This window comes from Gavia stellata, chromosome 3 (assembly GCF_030936135.1).
Source record: "Gavia stellata isolate bGavSte3 chromosome 3, bGavSte3.hap2, whole genome shotgun sequence".
NCBI lineage: Eukaryota > Metazoa > Chordata > Aves > Gaviiformes > Gaviidae > Gavia > Gavia stellata.
In genome coordinates this window covers 82,601,110-82,623,102 of record NC_082596.1, presented here as the reverse complement: position 1 = coordinate 82,623,102, position 21,993 = coordinate 82,601,110, and the positions used below count along the sequence as shown (strand labels likewise).

General features: G+C 42.7%; 1 protein-coding gene across 2 annotated transcripts in view; it reads right to left on the bottom strand.

Moving 5' to 3' along the window:
• Positions 1–8,246: 8,246 nt before the first annotated feature.
• FBXL7 (F-box and leucine rich repeat protein 7) overlaps positions 8,247–21,993 on the bottom strand; it is a 193,665-nt gene continuing 179,918 nt past the window's right edge. For both annotated transcript variants that reach the window (XM_059815279.1, XM_059815280.1), the window contains 2 exons: positions 15,814–16,425; positions 8,247–11,353 (listed from right to left, as the gene is read on the bottom strand). In XM_059815279.1, the coding sequence (XP_059671262.1) occupies positions 10,617–11,353; positions 15,814–16,411 (1,335 nt within the window). In that variant the 5' untranslated portion in view covers positions 16,412–16,425 and the 3' untranslated portion in view covers positions 8,247–10,616. The remainder of the gene's footprint in view (positions 11,354–15,813; positions 16,426–21,993) is intronic.

Here is a 21,993-nt window from a genome sequence, read left to right as displayed (position 1 = left end):
GGATTCCTTTGCAGTGACAGGTCTCCCTGCAAACTGCTGCTCTACACTGCTATGATTTTCCCCAATATGAATCTACGTTTCTATTAAGCTGTAAGGGTATTACAGGAAGAACACCATATTAAAAAAAAAAAAAAAAGGCAGTCTGAGATTTCACAGCAAGGAGTAGTTATTGATGACCCTACAGAAGACCCAGAATATGTTTAAACATAAGCAGTGTTGTTTCTACCTTTTATCCATGCACTGTGCATTAAGGGGCAAATTAAACACATGAAGTATTGCAGCACTGTAGGCAAATTCTGTGGAGAAAATTCAGTGAAGTCCAGGGCACATCAAATGGTCTCTCAGTACTCTAAGGTCAGCACAGTAGTTCTTTATGCATTTCTTTTTTTCATTTTTTTGGTTTAACATGGGTGACTTCAGACATGCACAGAGCAAGGATTTGACCCTCTTGTAGTGCTATGGCACTACAAGTTCCCTCCTCCCTCTTTGCTTTCAGGCATTGCCGATGCTCTGTGCCCTACAGAGCAGCATCCTGAACAAGCAAACACATCTGTTGGCCTCAAAGGAGAATGATAAGAAAAAAAGACACGACTCCCCATCTTCTTAACTCTATTTTTAACTTAGGTTGCTAATAGTCTTGCCGTTCCTATTTTTCCCCCGTTTTCCCTAAAAAGCAATATTAAAGAGTTAAGTTTTCCAACACTCAAGTCTTGGTCCAGTCGTTCATTTAAGTGAGTGTATTTAGGGCATTTGTCTGAAAACCTGGGCGTACTTTGACATCCAGCCGTGAAGAGAATGGACTCATTTTTTCCAATCTTGGCAAGACAAGCACTCTTAAATCAAAACAACTTAGTCATATTATGAAAGCTGAGACCCTTGCGAGTTTATATTCCTTGCTGTGTTTGGGTATTTGTGTGGGCCCAGGGCCAGAAGTAGGCAAAGGGTTTGAAGAAGCAGAGCAGTGACTTTGTGTTGCCAATTTGGACAGCATTTCTGCCTCCTCCAGATGAGTCTGGGAATCACACCCCCATGAACTGCCGCTTGGTGCCTGCACAGTTTGTACCAAGTCTGTGTTCACTGGTCATGCTCTGGCTTCCAGGCATCTAAAGGAGATTAAATTTTGATGTCAAGCATCAGAGACAGTTGTTTGAAGACTGCTGAATCCCTGACTGAGTAGTGAACTGCCCTTATACAGCCTCTTGTGTCTGAAATTATCACAACGACTGGCAGGCCCTTTTAAAAATTAATAAAGAGAAGCAAGGATGCTTAAACTTCTTTGGCTGAGCAGAGGCTACAAGCAAATTCTGGTGTGGATTACAAAGATGTGGCACAGCTGTCTTAAAGAAATCAAGAGGTTTCTTGATTTCCCAAATTCTCCCTATAGATGACAGGAGTGAGAGAGACCTGAAAAAGCAGCGTGTTTCCATGACCAGCTTCCCGACTTGCAGGAGTCTGAGGGAGCACAAAATGCTCTACTTCCCCTGGTCCTTCTTCTGAATACAGAGACGCTTTTGTTGCAGGCCTGCAAATATGCAGGGTACCAAGCCCCCAGAAAAATTTCAGGTGCCTACTCCCATGCAAGTCAATAGATGAGGATGTTCGCTCCTGACAAGATTGGGTTTTGCACTCTGGAGCACAGAGATTTTTGAAGAGAGGGTGCTAAAAAGTATTTAATTTGGAGGACCTTGAGCAACTCTGACTAAGGGCATCGCAAGCAAGAAGTAAGGGTGTGCTCTGTGTCATGGATCGGCCGAGACAAATATCAAAATATGAAAACAGCTGCTGACAAAAGGTCCGTGTAGCTGAACAGTCTGTCTGACAGTAGCCAAAAACCAGATGCCTAGAGAGAAGCACAAGAATAGAGCAAGCGTATTTTCCCAGCATAGCCTGCCAGCCTCCAACACTTCGTGCCTCAGGCATTTCCCGAGCCAGAGGTTGTCTGTTGTATTTAATAGCTGCACACAGACTTCTCCACAAACTTATCCAGTCTCTTTTTAACCGATGTGAACATTCAGGATCCGCAAGACCCCGTGGCAAGAGTCCAAGGCTTTCACACATGGCAAACAAAGAACTACTTTAATTTGCTATGGATCCGTTACCTGCTGGCTTCACTTGATGCCCTCTAACTGTTAGGGTTTTTTTTAACTGGTAGTCACGGTAAACATTCAGTCCATTAATCTCTTAAGCCATCCATGATTCAGTGACCTATGTCATACCTGTCATATCCCACCTTACTTATCTCTTTTCCAGACAAAGCATCCTAGCTCACACTGCGATGCCAGACACAGAAGTTGTCCTCAAACCTTTTCTGGTGCCCCCAGCACCTGGCCTGACAGGGGCCCCCATCTATTTGTTGACCCTATGGGAGGGTTTCTTGTAGAAAAGCTGTGCTGCTTCTTCCCTACTGGCATGTTTATCCATGTGCCCACTATATGTAATCTTTATGATAGTTTTCAATTTACTCTCCAGCTTCACAGGACCACGTCTGAGTCCTGAGGGAGAAAATGTCTTTTAAGCAAGAGATTACACATTACCATTTGCAGTTCAGCTTTCAGTCCTGAATTCCTTTACTTTCTTTATTGGAAGTTTTGATGCAATTTTTCCTTGCTTTTTCTTATTTTTTGGCAGGGGAAGGGGAGGCTGCTTTATCATGCTCTCAAATTTAACTTGCCAGAGGTTTATGACCTCTGAAGTTCAGGCTGCAAGGCCCTCTTTTGCCTTTGTCAATTTGCCTTGCAGAAAAGTAAACCAGTGTTCAGAAATCAGACACCCCTCCGATCTGAAGACAAGCTAGTCTCAGTGTTTCTGAATGAGCTTCCCCTACAGATGGTAAATACCAAGCAACTCGAAAAGACTGTTACTTAAAAAAACCCAAAGCAACAAAAAAAACACGCCACCCCTTCTCTCTTTACAAAAATAAGCTGGAGAGCCTGGAGTCTCTTTGCATGTGCCTGTGTTGCATCTTCAACAACCTCTCCTCGGGTTATCAGGACACAGTCACCTCTGCCTTCTCACAGCTCCATTTGCTGCTTCTGAGCAGTCCCTGCACAACGTAAACGCTTTGGAGAAAATCAGGCCTGTCTGGATGCCAGGAGAGCCCCTGCTGCAAAAGGCACATTTTTAAGAGGAGCCCCGGACCCTTTTCTCCCCTCTCTCTCCTTGGTTTACGACAGGGCTCCAAAAGTCCCTGCAGTATGGACCCCTCACCTGGCCACACCACACCAAGCAGACTTTCCACTTATTTGCAACTCCAGTATCTAAAAAATGGCATTTAAATTACAGAGCCAAGCCGCCAAACACCTGACATGAGGCCGGGCATGCCCCAGGGCACCCCAGAGCCCCCTCCCAACTGGCCAGAGCTTCCCTCCCTCTCAGACCCGGCTCACTGGGAGGGACAGCATTTCTTCTCCCTTTTCGCTGATGAGATGTTGACAGTGGACTCCCCGCTTTAAGACTTCAGGTCCCCCTGCACACACAACCATGCAGATGCTGTGATGCCACAGCAGCAAGAATGTACTGTTGTTAAACCCTTCCCAGGTTTTCCATTGCATCCCAGGCCATTTCAGGCAGCTGTATTTCCAGGACATTCCTCTCTGTCCTGACAGATGAAGTGCCTCCCTGCTCCTTCCCTTCCCCAGCTGCACAGCTCTCCCGTTACTGTCATACGCCAGGCACTTCCTTGCTTGCTTGAGCTTTCCCTTCTTTCTTGGCTCTGGAAGATGCAGCGGGTCCCATCACAGTGGTGCAGGTACAGGAATACAACACCAGAGAGGAAAAAAGCCAACCCAGTGCTGCCCCAGCAGTGTCACCGAGCGATGACCTGCTATGTTATGAAAACTGACCAGCAGCTCAGTCTTTTACTGACAATCAGTGAAGGCCATTGTGGCTCCTGATAGATGTTTACCCAATTTTCTACTACGCTACTTTAACAAAGACAATTTTAATTATTTGATTATGTGGAGTCCCCCAGCTGATTCATCTTGTACTTTTACATGTCACTGTAAGAACAAGCATTGGAAAGCATCGTATTTACTGACGTTCATGCACGGACTTCCCACCTCCACTGAGAAACGTGAGCCAGATTTGACCACTGAGTGGTCACTGACTTGCAGCAGTCACCTCACCTGGACTGCCTGCCAAAGAAATGGCCTTACTCCTCCTATTAATACTGAGCCATTCACTGTTTGCATTATTATCCATGCCTGTGTAGGCAGAATACCTCAGACTCTCACAGGAGCTTGGATAACTCTCTGAGGGCAGAAGAGAAAAGTATGACAGTATGAAGAAAAGGTCACAGCTCTACTACCTCCACCAAAGCAGGTGCTGAAGTTAGAATTTGTTCCTATAATTTATGCCCAATAAAATGGAAGATGCTTCATACAGTTAAGGAACGAATCCCTACAAAAGTACTGACACTACTGTGGACAGGTATTTTCAGACCCCCAACAGCACATGAGATCTGAGCTCTGACAACTGTTATGTGTCACACACATCATGTGTTAGGCAATTCTATTTCCATGCTGAAATGCAGGTAGCCACTCTGCAGGGTCATGTCACAAAAGACACATCAACAACCATAATGCCACATGAGATACATGAACATAGAGCAATCAAATACAGTGTAATTCAAGTCCGGAAATAAGCTCTATTCTTCAAAGTATTTTCACAGCATACAATAGACCAGGAACAGACAACTAGAGCAAAATTTGGGTGTCAGAAAAATATGATTTGTTATTAATAAATATATAGAAATATTTTTTCTGTTGTCCTGATAAAGGCTTAGGATAGATCCTTCATATGACAAGTGATAAAGATGTGAAAACACTTGATAAGGCAAATTAGAAATGATAAATTAGCTACACTTATTTTTTTATAGCTAGAAATTCAGTTTTTCTAAAGCTCTGATGTCTATCTGCTGAGGCAATCGTGTAAATGGAGTATATTCAAGAAGTAATGGAAACTTCTCAGGAATGGCCATTTACTTGATTTTAAAAAAATATTTTAGGCACCATCAAAGACAGACATTGAACATGAAACTGTTAAAAATATTCATTCTTTTTGGCACAAATCCCTCTTTACATTCTCTCTCATCTTTTTAAGATGACTTTTTCCATCTCTACCATTTATGTGAGCTTGAGGCTACAGCATGCAATGTTTCTTTAAAAAACAAAGGAAAGCTAGTCTATTCTAACCCAAAGAACACAGTATCTTTACTGGTAGAAAGAATGGTTAATATTTCTGTTCTGCATTAAAAGTATTAGGGTCATTTATAAAAGCCCATTTTTTTTTATTTTTTAAAAAGATCCCTCCTTCTGGTCCCTCTGGTTCTCTCTCTGGGGCCTGCTTAGTAACTTTTATATTTATAATGGCTTAATTTGACATATCTATAGCCAACTGGATTGTTGCACTCATAATATTTTTTTAAATTTGTATTAGCAGAGCCTGCTTGGAAAAGATTTCCATTAACTAGTTTAAATCTCAAACGCACCTCTATGATCATCCAGAGGACAAGGGAAAAATGACTTGATGTTTCTGTCCAGTTTTCATGGAAGACAGAAATAGAGGAAAAACCTGCTCTGTAGCATACAGCTGTACAGCAGGGGTGCATGAAAATAAACATCCCTCAGCTATTTTATGGAGAAAACTGATTTAATCTGTTTAATAGTATGCAGTAATGCTGTTCAGTTAAATGTATTTTTGTTAAGCAAAGTTTGAATTCTGATGTCTACTGCCTGGCAGTAACTTGAACCTATTATTATTATGCCCTTTAACAGTCATCAGAAAGGCACAAATTTGGCTCCACACCGATGCCTGCACCTTAGCAAAGCCGAACAGCTGGTGTCACTGAAATGCAATGCAAAAGGAAGAACAGATGTTACAAACTTGCCTTGCCTTGTTCTTCTTGACAGACTACCTCGCACAAAAGAGTAAAGGCAGGAACAAGACACTGAGGTTGACAATGTCTCAGGCTTCCGTATACATTTGCTGGTAAAGGTGTAAGTTCTGCCTGTGAAGATTTTATGGCTTCACCAAATAGAAAAAAGGGTAGATATTGGATGCATTAAATGCAAAATTACTATTTCATTTTTGAAAGGCTGTTTAAAATTTGAGGCATTCTTGCTGAAACAGTTTGTCAGCCTTTCTCAGAGCCTTTGCCGAGGGAGTGGACTGTATTTACATGATGTTCAGTTACTTTTCTTCATGTTTCTGCTCCTGCCCCAAACTTCATTCTTCAGTACTTAAACTCTGGCCCTACTCTTCCTGCTCAACAAGTCATACAAACCCACCTCTCTTAACTCCAGCCCCAGTTTCTTTACTGAAAATTATTCAATCTCTTCACATCTCAGTCCCACTCCCCCTTGCCCAGGAAATTTCCTTCATCCTTCTTCTTGTCCCAGTTCTGAAAACCCTGTTTCAACCCTGCCCTGATTTTCCAGGCAGCTTCCATATAATTCAGGTAATTTCCTCCTTCACACTGCCAGAGTGATAAATGCCTCTTAGCTTTGCCAAATCTCAGCCTCACCAGACTACAAGCTCCAAAAATCCAAGCATGCCCCTTTTCTCTCTGGTCATGGCGTTGGAGATGTTCAAAGGCAGCTAAATTTGGGTGAATTTTAACTGGGAGATCAGTAAGACACATCCTTGTCCCAAAGCTGACCTCCTGGCAAGGCTCACACTTTCACTCTGAAGGTCTTACGGAAGATGAAGAGCAATGAACCGTTTTCAAAGGAAAGGTCACCAGGAGTTTAACATGAGCAAAATGACATTTCCTCCTAGCTTTATTTACAGAACCAGATGAACCTTTTCAACTAACATTTTCAAAGCCCAGCATGGGAAGTTTCAGCACGAATAGCTAAATTGACAAAATTATAAAAAAACGAGGGCAGGTTACTTTCCTGGGGAATGCTGGGGGAAGAGGAGCCATGCACCAAATCTGTCAGAGAACTTTTCCCCTTTAAACTAACACTGGCAGCTGCGGGGCAGCCAGTCTGCTGTCCAAATGGTCACTATATTTCTTTTTAATGAGAGTTTGGACCTGCTTCAAGCCTAGTGCTAAAATTAGGTCTTTTACTAGCTTTTTAATTTTGCAGTTCAAAGGCTAGAAGTTTTCAGAAACCACGTAAGCCACTACTGAAGGTTACAGTCTGGACCATGATTCTGAGTCCAAGACATCCAACAGAAGCTGGTTCACATTTTGTAGGAAGCCAGATGAGCATAGCTCAAAATGGCAAAGTGTTGCACTTCACATCAATCTCATGCTGCTAACGGGGAAAATACAGTTCCACTTTTTACGAAAGCCAAGGGAATGAGAAGGATGAATACGTAGACACAGAGCTTTGGCTATAATCACAGTGCAGGGTAGTTTAGATGCGCCTTTTCTAACAGACCTCTCTCTGCAGGACACAAGTTATTCCAAAGACATAAACAACATGCCAGCCTGACTGATGTGATTCATTGCTGATTTCTTTGATGAGATCACCACATGCTATTGCAGAGCAGAATTCTCAGTGCCTGAGCCTGAATTTTATGGTTCAAGAATCAACAATGTTTTTGCTCAGGAAATTTATAGGATTTACTAACCCCAAACTGGAACGAAGACACAGCAGTCACATGTGCAACCTTTCCAGCAAATTCAGCTCCACATGCACTATTTCAGTTTCTTTTCTGACCATGTCATTTTGCAAGTAGACATAGGAAAAGGTTAAAAGTCAAAACAGGCAAGCTGTATCTATAAGTTAAATTCAAATTTTCTTGAAATAAGTAGCAGTCTCAGAGTGCCTACTCAGATCATGTAAGACTATATACTTAAAAATGTTTGGCTCAGAAAAATTACCTTTATTCATTTTCCACCAGTGCCCCCCAGAGTGGGTTTTTTAGCTCATTCAAAAGGCAACACTGCACCAGTAAGTGCTCTACCCTTTCAGTCATTCCATTTTACTTTTCACATCAAATATGTTAACTTGCCTTTAAACCAATGCAGAGGCCCTCCTGAAATCTTTATACGTGTGCTTTTTATATATTGTTTTTTCTTTTACTTACACTTCCAGTTACTGATTATGTTTCAGGGTCAAGAAGAACCACATGAGGAAAATCAAATTTTAAAAAGACAGATAGGCAAGATCATAATCTATAACAATTTTTTTTCCTTTTTTATTATAGTCATGTGCTGATGTACTCATTCACCTACCTACCTTTCAAAAAAAGTTTTACAAGTATTTAATCTTTTCTTTTTCACCAGAATTTAATCAATTAGTGCAAATGACAATGCACGCTCACCAGTTACCAATATATTGTTTTATTTCTTGGTAGCAAATTAAGGCTTTATAGTGAGATTTGTACAGTACAGGCCAATTTAAACATTAGAAACCTTAAAAACCATGTAGCACTATTCACTCAATTTAGCATAGCTGGAAAGGTAGCTTTTTTTTTTTTTTTACAGACAGTTAAATGTTACTAATGAGGCCTTATATTTCATGAGTGCAAATGGCTCAAAATCCCATCATCCTCAGGAATGGGCTTAACATTTAACTATCCTCGGGGCCATTTTGAGATAAGGATAAACAGAGAGTATATCTGGCTTGGATAAAATATACTGTACTACTTGCTGGAGAAGAATCTCTAGTTTTAAAAATACAGAAAGGAAAATCAAAGTGATATTAACTGGCCAAAGGATGGTATCACCCCCTATTAGTCACTGACCAGTAATAGTAGCAATGACAAATTCATTTTCCATGGCCCTCTTTGCTTTAGTACAACCTGATTTATAATTCAGAGCTGATGACATCCTGTATGTTAAGAAACTCAAAATTGGAGGAACATACATAAGTTACAGGAATTTTTGCAGCAGTAGGACAAGTTCCCTCTGCAGGGACATGTCCAAACCATTGCTTTTTTGTAATTTGAGAGAGCATTGCTACAAGTATTTCCTCAGCAGTTATGTATTTTTCTCGAGCATATGGATTTTCACTTCATATCAATGATTTTATTAGTGGTGTCTGGAGATGATGGAACTACTGCTTATGAAAAGCAGACACAGTGCTTCCCTTCTTCTGTTCTCTACTGAGACATTTATAGCATTTGAGCTGAACGTATGAATTCACCTGTCAGTCAGGCACAGGGGCCTGCCTGAAAATATCATCACCCCTAATGTATCTGGCTTTCAGATCTGAGCATTACATGTGAAAGTGCAGAGAAACGGCTGCCAGAAAATTGTGAAGAAAGTAACCATGAAACGACCACACGCTCTGGAGAAGGAGGCAATGAGATGGAGGAACCTCCAAACCACTCTTGCTCTAGCACGAGTGACCATGGGAGTATACGGGGCTCCCAGTGTCACAGGACAACGCTGGTGTTTTAATTCCGTGTTGAACAGCAGTTGTTTCTCCAGCCTAAGGGAACACACAGAGACAAGGTTTCACAAAATCTAAATCTAATGTGAATAACACTCTAAACCCCTCTGTCCCCAGGGGTGTTACCTAACATCAGGCTAATGTCTTTGAAGTGTCCAGATCAGCCGTCTATCGGTTGAACGGGAAGGCCACAGAAAAGGGTTGGGTTTCTATGTGCATTAAGGCCCATACTGAATTTACCTTAATGCATGTGCCTGGTTTGCTCAAGGAGTGTCAACTGAGTGGTGCCACAGCTGCTGAAGAGATACAATGAAGGAATAAAGACCGATTTTCTGGTAACAGCCGCACAGCAATTGGGACTGCCCTGTGCAAGCTATTCCACAATGCCTCAGAGAGTCCCTGGTGTACTACAGTGCTATCTCAGCTTGTTGCAGAATTACAGCAGCTTCTCAGGCTGATTTGCTGGCTTTTCCCTTTGCCAGGCCACCAATATCTCATCTGTTTTCCTTCACTCGGGTGAATATGTCACTGCTTATCAGACCCAGAAGTCCCTATCTGCTATCAGAGGGTGGTACTACACATGCAGGAGAGAGTGGATTTAGAAATGAAGGCAAGTAGTGATGATGCACGAGTGATCTGGAGGTGGGCTTTCCAAGAGAATCCATGCATGGGCACAATCTCCAGATTCACTCAGCAGAGCGCTTGGCAATAGCCAGCAGGTCTTATTCGGCCTCAATCAAGTACGCTTAAGAACATTACCCAGTATTTCCTGAGGGATTACAATGAATGACTACCAAAGAGAAACTACTTGGAGACAAAGGGATGCTTTATCAGCCTTATCAGAAGTTCGGGAACACAGACACATATTGCATAGTCAGCTTCAGGAGCACAGATGGAATTCAGATGTATTTAACACAGCTTAGTAGCATTTCCAAAGGAGGGATTATGTGCTATTTCCTTTGGAGGTAGCTACTGTAGCCTGGGACAAGATCATGGCTGTTATGGAAATGGCACCCCACTGGGGATGCTGAGCATTCATTGCTTTTGCATTAAGGCAGCCTCTCCGCGGAGACCCACCGCACCTTAAAAAGTGATCATACAAGAAGCAAACAAAATAGTCCTCTAGAAACCCCCCTCACCCACAACATACAAGAAAAGCTGACTCCCGTGAGCTATAGAAAAGACAGCATTACTGAATATGGGAGTGTGTGTTTATACATCGGTGTTTTTAATACTGCATTGTAACGACAGGTGTGGGGTGTCCTTTCAGAAGAAGGCAGGGTTGGTGTGCTCTATAATACAGCGCTTGCAATGTCGTTTAACAAATCGCAGAGCATCCACAGAGACATCACAGTCCTGCACATTCAACATCTGCAGGTCAAAACAGTTGGCAGCTACAATCTGCAGGCCCTGCCCAGTGATGCTCTCGCATGATTTCAGGCTCAGGCGCTTCAGGTTGAAGCAGTTGAGGGCTAGAAACTCCAGGCCGGTGTCTGAGACCAGAGGGCACTTGCCAATATCTAGCGATTTGAGTTTTGTGCAATTTTTGGCGAGATACTCCACACCGTGGTCCGTGATGCCCTCGCAGCCCCGCGCATTGAGGTAGCGCAGCTTGCTGCAGTATTTGGCTATGTAACGGATGCCCACGTCTGTGATCCTGCCGCAGTGAGCGATGCTAAGGTATCGGAGGCGCGACTCCAGCTTGGCAATCTCCCGCATGCCAAAGTCACTGACAAAGCGACAGTCGCTCACGCTCAGCTCCTTAATGGATGTGCAGTAAATCATCAGGTAGCGGAGACCCTCGTCGGTGATGCGGACACAGCGGCGCAGGTACAGGTGGGTCAGCTGAGTGCAGTGAGCGGCAATGGTGTGCAGTCCTTCGTCCTCCAGGACGAAGCAGTCTGTCATGTCCAAGTAGCGAATGGAGATTTGTTTCCCATGTAAGGGAGACAGCTTGATGGAGGCTTCACGAGTCAAACTGATGCATGTTACTTTGGAGCAGCCTAAGTGGAAAAACACAGTGAATTTAAGCAAGCACTAAAAACAAATCACACAGCGAGACCAGAAAGGTGGGCATGAAATTGCATGCTGGGTGTGATAAAGGTATCTTCATGTTGGAAGAGCAGAACCATCCTGACTGACTAGTCTGGATTTGCTGTGATATGTCTCTACACCAGAGGAAATAACAAACTCCACTGCAGTCAGTGAGGTTCCTTTGGGATTTTGAGCACCATCAAAGTGAAAGACCAATTTTTTCCATATCCCAAATGTAAAATGATGGTCCTAGGTTTATCTAGGGACAGTCTATGATCTGTTTACTGCAATATAAACCCAGTGACAATTTGAGAAAATGGTACTGCATGGCAATCAATGCAACTTTTTTATCAGAGGCAGCCTCATTGCTGGCTGGCAATGAGTTTGTAAACCAACATCAGAGGCTCCTGCACCATCCAACCCAATTATAAAAAAGACAAACCCCACCCACCCTCCCAAAAGCATTTGGAGAACAGATGTGAATCCAGCTCCAAGCCTGCAATGTGGGAAGGATGCAAAACTATGGCAAGACGATGTGCCTTGCAGAAGGGTGGAGAGTCGGGTAACCTAAGGAGAAAGGGAAGAGTCAGCAGGAGCCAGCAGACTGGTAAGGGCATGGGAGGACATGGGCAGATGCAGAAAAGGACTGCTTCAAGTGAGAAAGTCTGGCCATGAATGGAGGTAACTAGACTAGAGGAGAAACACCGGACCTTGCAAGGAAAGATAAAGAGCTAGACTAAAGGGAAAAACATGCTCACAGACTTCCCCTATTTTTAACCTCCACTTTGTGCATGGTGATGAATGAAAGCTTTTTTTGGAAAGTGCTGTTTCTGCTGCACTGCAAACTGGCAGTCTCATGCTCCTGAAGAGAAATTCTTATCTGTGCCAAGTTCAGCTGGGCACATTGCATTAGTATAGCTAGAAACAGCTGCAAGGAAGAAGGGAGGGTCTACCTGTTAGTGAACAAGGCCCAGCAGTTTTAGCTGTAAATGTCCACTCAGACAAATTCTGCAGCTTATGCCTAAAGAGGTGCCCTCAGGTAGGGTTAAAAAGAACTTTTCTGTATTGCTGGAACCCTGGCCAACGGGCATGAAGTGACCCATGAAAAGTCAAAAAAGTTAGGATGACAACCTTAGAGCTCCATGTATCAGAAATGCTGCACAAATCCTGTAGTTTGGAAGTGAAGAGCATGACAATGTATGGATACCACCTCAAAAACTTGAATGACCCAAACCCACACCACTTGATACAACAGGTTCTCATTCAAAGGCATAGTGGAAGGCAGGAATATGCTTCAGTTCTTAAAAACAAAAAGGAAAAAAATCCATTGAGATAATCCAGTGGGCTCACAAAAATGCTGTAAGAAGCATGGGGTATGGACTTGAAACAGTTTGCCACCTACAATTAGATTTCTACAGTCATCATTTGAATTTGCAGCTGGATTTTTAATTTAGGCTTCAAATTTATTTGAACAGATACAAATTTTACCTTAGGCCTCACACAATGAAATGGGCAAATTGTCCACAGGTCATGCAGAAGCTCTGGGACCTTGAAGCAAAGCACTTTGTTCAACCAACAACATCATCTTAAAACTGAATGCTGCTATTTCCTCTTCAGACTGTATTGCAGATCAGTCTATGTTATGGTGCAATCTTTGGAAATATGTTTGCCTTCAAATAAGTACTACATACACGCTCAAAAATGCAAAGTGACTTTTCTAAAGGGAAGCAGTACAATACTAATGGTGTAAAAATTTCACCTCTAATATGTTCTTTGGAGTAGGTGATACAAAATGCACCACAGGAGTCCTCGTCCTTGAGCTGGGTTTCCACAGAAGAAGCTGACACCTAGGCAGAGCTCTGCTGGACCTGATGTAGCTGTCGCTATTGCGTTTGCCCGAGGAGGTTGCTGGATTAGGGAGTCAGCCTGGATATTTTACATGCCGACCAGAATTCAATTTTAAAATCTGGCTAAGCAAGAATGAAAGGTCCACGAGGCGGAGGAGAATGTTCTGTCTCCTGAGGAACCAAGAAGGGGGAATGCTTTAATGATCGCAATTAGAAAGTGAATGGGTCAGAAGTCTCACAGCAGGGTTGGAGTAACATGCATCTGTGTATGATCACTGTTTTGACAAGCTCAGCATCACCCTGTCTAGTTACTTTGGCTACACTGTAAAATGTTTCATGGGAAGCATATTCAAAATGGTTTCACCAGAAAAAGAGTCCATGTTGATATAGAACTGCCTGATTTTTAGGCAAAATGACAGGTTCCTGGGTCTGAAACAATTTTTCTGTCCTAAATAATAAAAAATGTAAAAACCAAGCTCTTGTAACAGGATTTTCCATAAAGTAAGTATAACTGATTTTTAAAAGGGAGGAGAAACTTCCAAACAGATTGAAAAAAATGTTGGCTAGCGTGTTAGATAATAACTTGCAGTCAGGCTCAACCAACTTCTAGAGCTATCTCGGACCTGCCCACAAAGTGGATGCTGAGAGTGACAGAACTTACATTGTGGAAAACTCTTAAAGTTAATATGAACATCTGGTTTTGACATTAAAGATTTTGGTACATTATTGTTGCCAAGTAACCGTCCAACGGGGAGAGGGATTCAGTTAGATGTACAACTGTGAACTGGGTTTTAATTAACTAGCTGCAAGTATAGTGTTATTCCCCAGCACATGTACCCAACCTCTCTTGCTCAGTATGAAATCAAACCAGTGAACCACTTCAGTCCTGACAATTGCTTGAGCATGTAGGTGCAAGCCTTGTCCTCCTAACTACAGACAGAAGGAGGGGAAAATGGAATCCTGCTTCCAAAACATCCTCCAAAATTACCCACATCAGAATGAAAAAAGTTTTTCAGCCACCTACAAGCCCCCAGGTGCACTCAGGATGTCAGCTAACAGACTGGTGTGCCAAGGCAGTTCACCCTCAGCTCAGCAATTCTACTTGTCCTGTTTCTCCAGGCCGAGGATACTTGAGCCACTCAACTCTCCATACCACCCTAGAGGATGTAGTGAGAAAAACACAAATATGCCAGGGATACAGCCAGCCTTCAAAGTGATATGTAGCTCTAGGTCTAAATCATACAGGCACATACATTTTCTCCTGGTGATGGCGATGCTTCAACCTGAATGTGTGGTTAGCAATCCAGAACTAATGTCAGTATGTACCAACAATAAGTAATTCATATGCAAGGTCATTGCGAATAGACTCCATGGGACAGGGCTCCCATGGAGTCCTGCAGAGGCTCCTTATCACCTGGTAGTTTCAGAACGCAATCACTAAAAGTGAATAATTCTGATTTGTTGCTGTTTGTTTTGATGCCTTCCATGACGTTTTGCCATCCTAAGAATATTAGATGAAAGAGTTGGATAAAACAGTTAAAAAAATAAAAAGCAGAAAAAAGAATCCAAATCAGTGTAGACCAGACAGGCAGCCTTGGAAAAATCAGTTTATCTAGGTACCAGTGACTCAATAGCATTGCTTCCTATCCCCACTTTGTCCTGCTTGTTGCCATTAGTACCTCTGCAATGGCAAATCTGGTCCGGCTGATTAATAACATTAGACTAATAACAAATGAGATCACAAAATAAGTATTGAACATCAAATTTACTTCAGTACTCTGCTTGGCTACATCCTTTCCATTAAGTGCCAACCTATTTGCAGAGAGGAAATTCTGTGTCGCTGACTTTGGGAAAAAACTTCTTGTTTCCCCAGAGCAGGTCTGAGGGAAATTGTCTTAAAACATTTCTGCTGATCTAAACAGCTGCAGTAATACATTGGGTGAAGGGAAAAGCAGAAAGCCACTAAGCAAATATATACACTATCGCAAAAAAAAAAAAAAAAAAAGCCCATGCTAGCTAAGACTCGTTAAAATAGCAATGGAAACAAGGGGATCTTGAAGTTTAGCTAGGGATGACAGCTGCTATTTATACCCAGACAAAAGCCTAGCACTGTTTCTGAGCTCCTCCTCAAGTCACTTATCACATTACAGATATATGTATTATATACATAATCTATGTATTATATATATAATCTACATATAAATTGCATACATATCAAAAAGATAAAACAAATTTTGCTGAAGTAACTAGCCTTCACCATGTGATGTAGCACTGACTGCAATGCGGACCCTTGTAAGGGTGCTTTGTGCAAAAATCTATAAGAACTACTCGTGCTATTTGAACGAGCCGTCTCTGCTAGCTCGTCTCTACAGAAGGAGGCCCGGCCACTGAAAAGGTGTTGCTGGCATTCGAGGCATTGAGATGCTAGCAGTGCCTGTCTCACCAGTACTGTGTTAGGAGACTGGCGTTCCTACTTCGAAAGACAACACAGAAAGGGAATGTGTGCAGTTGTGAGGCCAGGTGTTTGACAAGCATGAGTCTTTTAGAATCAGAGGCAGCCATACTGAAATATCTCCTGTTACCTGACACATCCAGGTGTTCCAGGTTTGGGCACAGTGACACGACATCAAAGACCGCCTCATTGGAGATGTTGTAGCAGCCAGACACCTCCAGCCTCCTCAGTTCTGGACAGCACTGGGCAATGGTGTAGAGTCCTCTGTCTGTGAGCCGCCTGCAGCCACTAACAATTACCGTCTCCAACATGAGACATACATTGGGTGTATCCTGACAAAGCCTCCGGGTCAGCACTTTAAGAGCCCTGTCTACATTGATTGTCTCGCCGGTCAGGCGAATAGTCCTCCAAAGTCGGGGGTCCCAGGCAAGGTTATACCAGCGGCGGCACACACGGGCACAGCGGCACAGCTGGTTGGTGGGCAGGAAGGAAAATATCTGGACCATGGAGTGGTCGGGCAGCCGGTCTATGTTGGCCTGTTCCTTCTGGTGCTTGGATGCCAGCCGGATGAGAGGATGAGTGAGACGGGTTGGAGGTGGTGAGTGGACCATGGCAACAGTTTCCCCAGTGACTGAGGATGAAGATGTCGATGACCCTCTGCCATTCTGGAAACCGGGGGAATTCGGTGGAAATATTAATGCTGGACTGGGTGTGCTGAGCGTCCGCATGCTCAGGTCGGAGTCTGGAAGACAAACCACACGATTTCAGTAAGTGGTGGGTGGATGCAGAGCTCTCTGCGCAGTGCAGCACCCCGCTAGCCCATCTGTTAATGGAGCAGCATGGGCTCCAGGGTTTGTTGGGGATTAAGCAGTCATTTTTACCAGTGAGAGTGAGGAAACACAGATTTCAAAATCTATCTTAGATTATACTCTGAAAACACTGTTCACCTTAGTATTGGGTACATGACAGAGATGTACCCCTAGCTGCACTGTCAAAGCCATGTTAGCAAAGGAGGGGCTGCAGGTCTGAGCCCTGTAATGAAGAGGAGACAGCAGGGGAAGTCCAGGGATTTTAATTCTTTATACTCCCAATTAAATAGTGCAAGAAATTAATACATTTGAATCACACGCTTGTTTGACAGAGAGTGACTGCCCGTAACCTTGGCAATACCTAGGCAGCTGTGAGCTGTTAGGGGAGGAATACTGTGGTCCTTCACCTTTCAGGTCCTTCAGCCATTCAGTGTGAGGACAAAGAAGAGCTCACAAGGCAAATGCTACTTCCTTCACCAGACCTGGGCAGATGGGAAAAGCACAACCTCATACGCTTATTTACATTGTGTCATTAAAGAAGTTAATTTTTCATTCATGCAAACCGGGAGTCAGCAGTTCAACCAAGAGCCCAGTGACTAGCTCTTGAAGGGGGGTTGGCTGTGCCTCTTTGTGTGCACACAGAAAGCACTCCTTTCCAAGGGACTAAAGTGAATTTCAGTTGGGTTTGGAAAAACAAGCCCAGAAAAGTAAGTGGAGAAGAAACAGCATGCCTGGAAACTTGTTACAGAGTTGCTGCACAAAATTTACACGCTCTTTTTGCTAGGGCTAATTGTCACACTGGAGGCAGTCAACCCAAAAAACCCCACACAAAACAATTTGCTACTTCGTTACCTTCTTTATTTCACTTTACTGGCAAAAAGCAGCCACAAAAATAAAGGGCCTCTGCTACTAAAAAAGGTTGCCTTTGCTGTAAGATTATTTCAGCCATTTTCCCTCTGTGCTGACATTGCTGCTTACAAGTCATTTCCACTCCTGCTCCCAGCTCTCCAAGCAAAGCAAGTAAAAGACTGGAAGACAACTAGGATATAATTTTGATAGTCAAGCAAATGCCATGGACAATACATTTCGAGACCCTGAAATATTTCAGCAGTACGTGACACAAGATGCAAGCAGTGTATGAGAGATGAATGCTGCTGCTGAGCACACTCCTGTCTCCAACCTCTCAGAACTGATCTCGACAGAAATTCTTTATGAAGGAAAGCACCATCCAGAGGTGAATACACGAACCACAACTTAGTGCCCAGTAGAATAACAAATCTCACGAATGGAGTAAGAACAGTGGTTTTAGAGCACCAAGCTTTCCTCCGTGTCACATCTTCTGCTATCACTTCAGAGTTCAGACATTTCAGGGAAGCATGCAAAGCCATCTCCTTAAGTAACACTGACTCTACAGCTCTGTGACTGTAACAGCATAGATATGGGCTAAGCAGGGTAGAGCCAGGAATGCATTCAACAAACCTGCCCAAATCTGGGTTTAGGCAGAGTTTTTCAATTAAGTGCATTTTAGGTGAATTTGATCAGTGTATTACACATGAATTTCCCTACCAAGCTTTTACTTAGTCCAGCACAGGCATGCTCTGATATCACTAGCTACAACAGTAGCAACCACAGGCCTGCATTTTCATAGCGTGTCTGCAAGGGAGTGAGGCACAACTCTTTAGCTGAAGAACCCGAGACACAAAGTCCAGCAGCTTGCCCAAGATCACTCAGTTCAGTTGCAGAGAGATCAAAATCATCATCTCACACTGTGAAGGAAAAACCTACACTACCCAGCTCCTTCCCTCTTCCTCTTCTATATCTTGTTTTACTTAGACAGAAACTCAGTATTTCAGCAAGTGACAGGAAAAACATTTTCTTCAAGGCTTCTGAGTCTATGCTATGGCTATGTGGACCTAACCCAGGGATTTGTGTATTTTTGAGCAAGAACCGTATCTTAACGCAGAGTGGGTTTTGCAGATACTCTGCTCCCCTTTGAGACCTCCTAATACCCCCCTGGCAGCTATTGCAAATAATTGCGTCGAGGAGTGTTATTTGGAAAGCGTCTGGTATACTCTGGTATTTTAAAAATGAGATTTACAGCTGGAGAGAAAAAAACCAAAACACCAGCAGCAGCCAGGCTCCTGCAGACAAGCACTGACTCCACAGACCACTTAGGCAACAGTCCCCTAGATTAATTTTTGCAAGGACTTACCATATGTTTGACCTCCCTCACATTACCACCAAAAACAATGACAGTGCCTGAAATTAAACATGTGCAGAAGATGTGGCAGACTTGGACCCTTTACTTTTTGCTCTTTTCTTGAGATTTTAAGACAAGGATGCTTCTAATATAAAAGAATACACAATTTTTCAAGTGCTGGATGTATCTTCCACTACTACATATATTTCGTATTGTGAATTCCTCTCCTTTCCTTTTACCTTTTCATTTGCTTTGGGCTTTTTGTTTGTTTGGTTGTTGTTTGTTTGTTTTTTACACAAACCAGCACAAAAAGGGACAAAATTATATAATAAAACCCACAGAACAAATGCTTGTTTCTACACCACAAAATAGATGCAACTAAAATCAAAAGCAAAAAGTTTCATTTTTTAACATCTGCTATGAACAATTTTTAGTACTGTGGGAATGATTACCTTCTATAAGACAGTCTCCCAGCATATTTTGAAAACATATTTTTAGTCAGTTATTGTTGAAAACACCAAAATATCTCTGCAGAGTTACATTCCTCCCTACTCTCCATTCCTACTTAAGTATAAAAAAGCATTTAATACCCCATGATTCTTCCCGCCTCCCCTGGTGATCAAAGCACCAAGCTAATATGGCTGATCTCCACTCCTTTTGGATCAAAAGTGGCATTCCTTCGTCACTCCTGGGCACTCTGTGAATAATCAATACCTTAGACATTCTGGGTGCTTAATGAATTACCAAAATGTGGTTTTTAACTTAGACCTAGAGCTAAAAAAGGTTTGACCTTCTGTTTTATGGGTATGCTCCATGCTTGCTTCGTGCTCTCTTAACTCTCTCATTAGTATAGCAGTTCCAGATGTGCGTTCTGTACTTCCTTTACCTTCAGTCCTGATGGTGTGTAATGTGAAATTTGCTCCCTCCACCTTTGGGGCATGGACTTCCAGACAGCCACATACACATACATATGCACACACCCTGTCTCCCCACCCCAAAGAAGTTTGGAAAAAGACTATAGTGTTGTCACTACGTTTAAACAAGAGAGTCGAGAGAGCATTACTGGTCTGCTGGGCCCATAATGCAATATGCTCTCAGACAGGAATTTTGCTGGTAGCTCAGCTGAGCTCTGTACAGAGGTATTCCCGCTTACTGTTTGTTGTACACCCCTAAGGGGAAAAGAAAAAAATAGCAGGTGAGCCCAGGAGCTTTTTGCCAGTAAAAACTTGGAAACCTTTTGCTAGCATTTAAAGCTTCAGCAAAACACTTGGTCTACTGTACATTTTCCAGGCTTTTCAAGTATTGTTGGGAGGGGCTTCCTATAGCACTATCTGCACCTCTAAGGGTTTCCATCAAATTTTTTTCTTCACCATTTACTGAGTGCTAGCTAACAGGCTGAGTCAGTCTTAGACAGGGCAAGTTAATGACAGTGTGACATTAATAAACACAACCCTGCAAAGGGCAAATGAAGTTACTGATTGCAGTTCTCAATACACATCTTTACACACACATGCCCCATACAAGCATTTCTTTTCCTGAAAAAAAATTGTATACAAGCCTGAAATGCAGCTTTACATTTTGGTGATCTTAGAAAGTAAAAAAAATTACAAAGCAGCCCTGTGCTTCCCTCCCTACAATGTCTTTTGCCCCTTTCCCTCCCTGATTACTGATCTTCTGTGCAAGATGCTTTTTATTAAAGCTTTGCTTGGGCTCTGAAAATTGTTTGTTGATGTAAGAGAAAATTTCTTAACAATCTTTAAAGAAATCTCAAAAGATGCGTGCCAGAAACAGAACTATAAAAGCTGACACAGAGGGAGAAAATGCACTGGAGGGAGTTTTCTTATTCCATTAGGAATCTGGTTTATTTCAAAGGATTTTTTTTTCCCCCAGTTTGTTTCCCAATTAATACATACATCTGGGGGAAAAGAGCCTTTAAATATATATGATTTAAACCAAGATCTAGTCTCTGTTCCTTCTGTCTCCGATTTCAGAACCAGAGAGAGAAAACAATGTTGTATTTTCGTTAGTCCAGCGAAGCACACTAACACGGGACACTTGATGTCCGGACCCCAGCATGCATTTTCAAACGCACCTTCCACTATTGTATTGTGGGTTTGCCTTTTTTAAAGTGAATCCTTTACTGAGCTACTCAAGTTAACAAAGTTAAAATGAAAATTTTGGTAAATATCAATCAAATTCAGATTCTTATCTGACAACTACAAAGGATCCTTCATGTTGCTCTGCTGTCACCACTGAGGTTTTTAGCAACATTAAGGCAAGAATTAAACCAAACTATGTTCAGGCTCTGAACAGTCAGTATAGCTGAGAAAAATAAAAAGCAATTGGCATTTTTGTCAAAACATTAGATGCAAAATAATGTGTGTAAGAAGCATTTATGCATAGTACAGAAACGTCAGTTACTTGGCATCTCTTCAATAACAGTGTTGCATAGATATTTTGTATTTTACTAAGTGCTATGTGGGTATAGAATTCATATTTTTACCACGATACCATCAAATTCGTGCATGCCAAGGAAGTACTCTTACAGAGACTGGGGAAAGAGGGAGCTTAATGGTTGTAGCAGCTACAGTCTACAGTGCAAAGGGGAACAGAAGCAGCTGACAGGCTTCTACAGGGGGAACACTGCGGGCTGATTCAAGGAGAGACTTGTGAATTTGACAGACAGATGTCAAATATGGCTGTGTGCCCTTAGAGGAGATTAGGAAAAGGAATTAGCTAGAACAGCAGGCTACGATAGGGCCATTAGTTTTCTAAGGCCCTGGGCACAGATGAAGTCCCAGAAAAAGTGATACCTACAAAAGAGCATCTTCCACATCGCAAATATCCTCAGGTGTTTCTCTCAGGCTAAGTTACCCTACTAACCTCACTTCGTCCCAGCTCCAGGAGGCTGGGAGGAATCAGAGAGCCCGTGATAGCAAAGAGACAGCTCGAACAAAACTCACCGTGCAAACTTGTGCAGGGCTGCAGCAGACAAGTATGCCAGAGGGAAAGGGTTGCTCGGCAGAGATACCTACGTGATTTTGCAACCTTTTACAATCAAGAATGTACAGAATGAGAAACAGAGTTGGATGAGCTTTCTTGTCTCTCTCCAAGTACACTTAAACCATCTCTGATGTGCATGTCTGCCCTGTTCTTAATTTCCAGGCACAGCTATTACTCAGCTCACTGAGGTGCCTGCTCCAGTGTTGTCACCATATCAGGTTTCTAAGTTTTTCCTCTTACCCAACTCATACAAGAAGCTGTTTCTCGCCCCTCTCCTAGTGTGTACAAAGAACGAGAG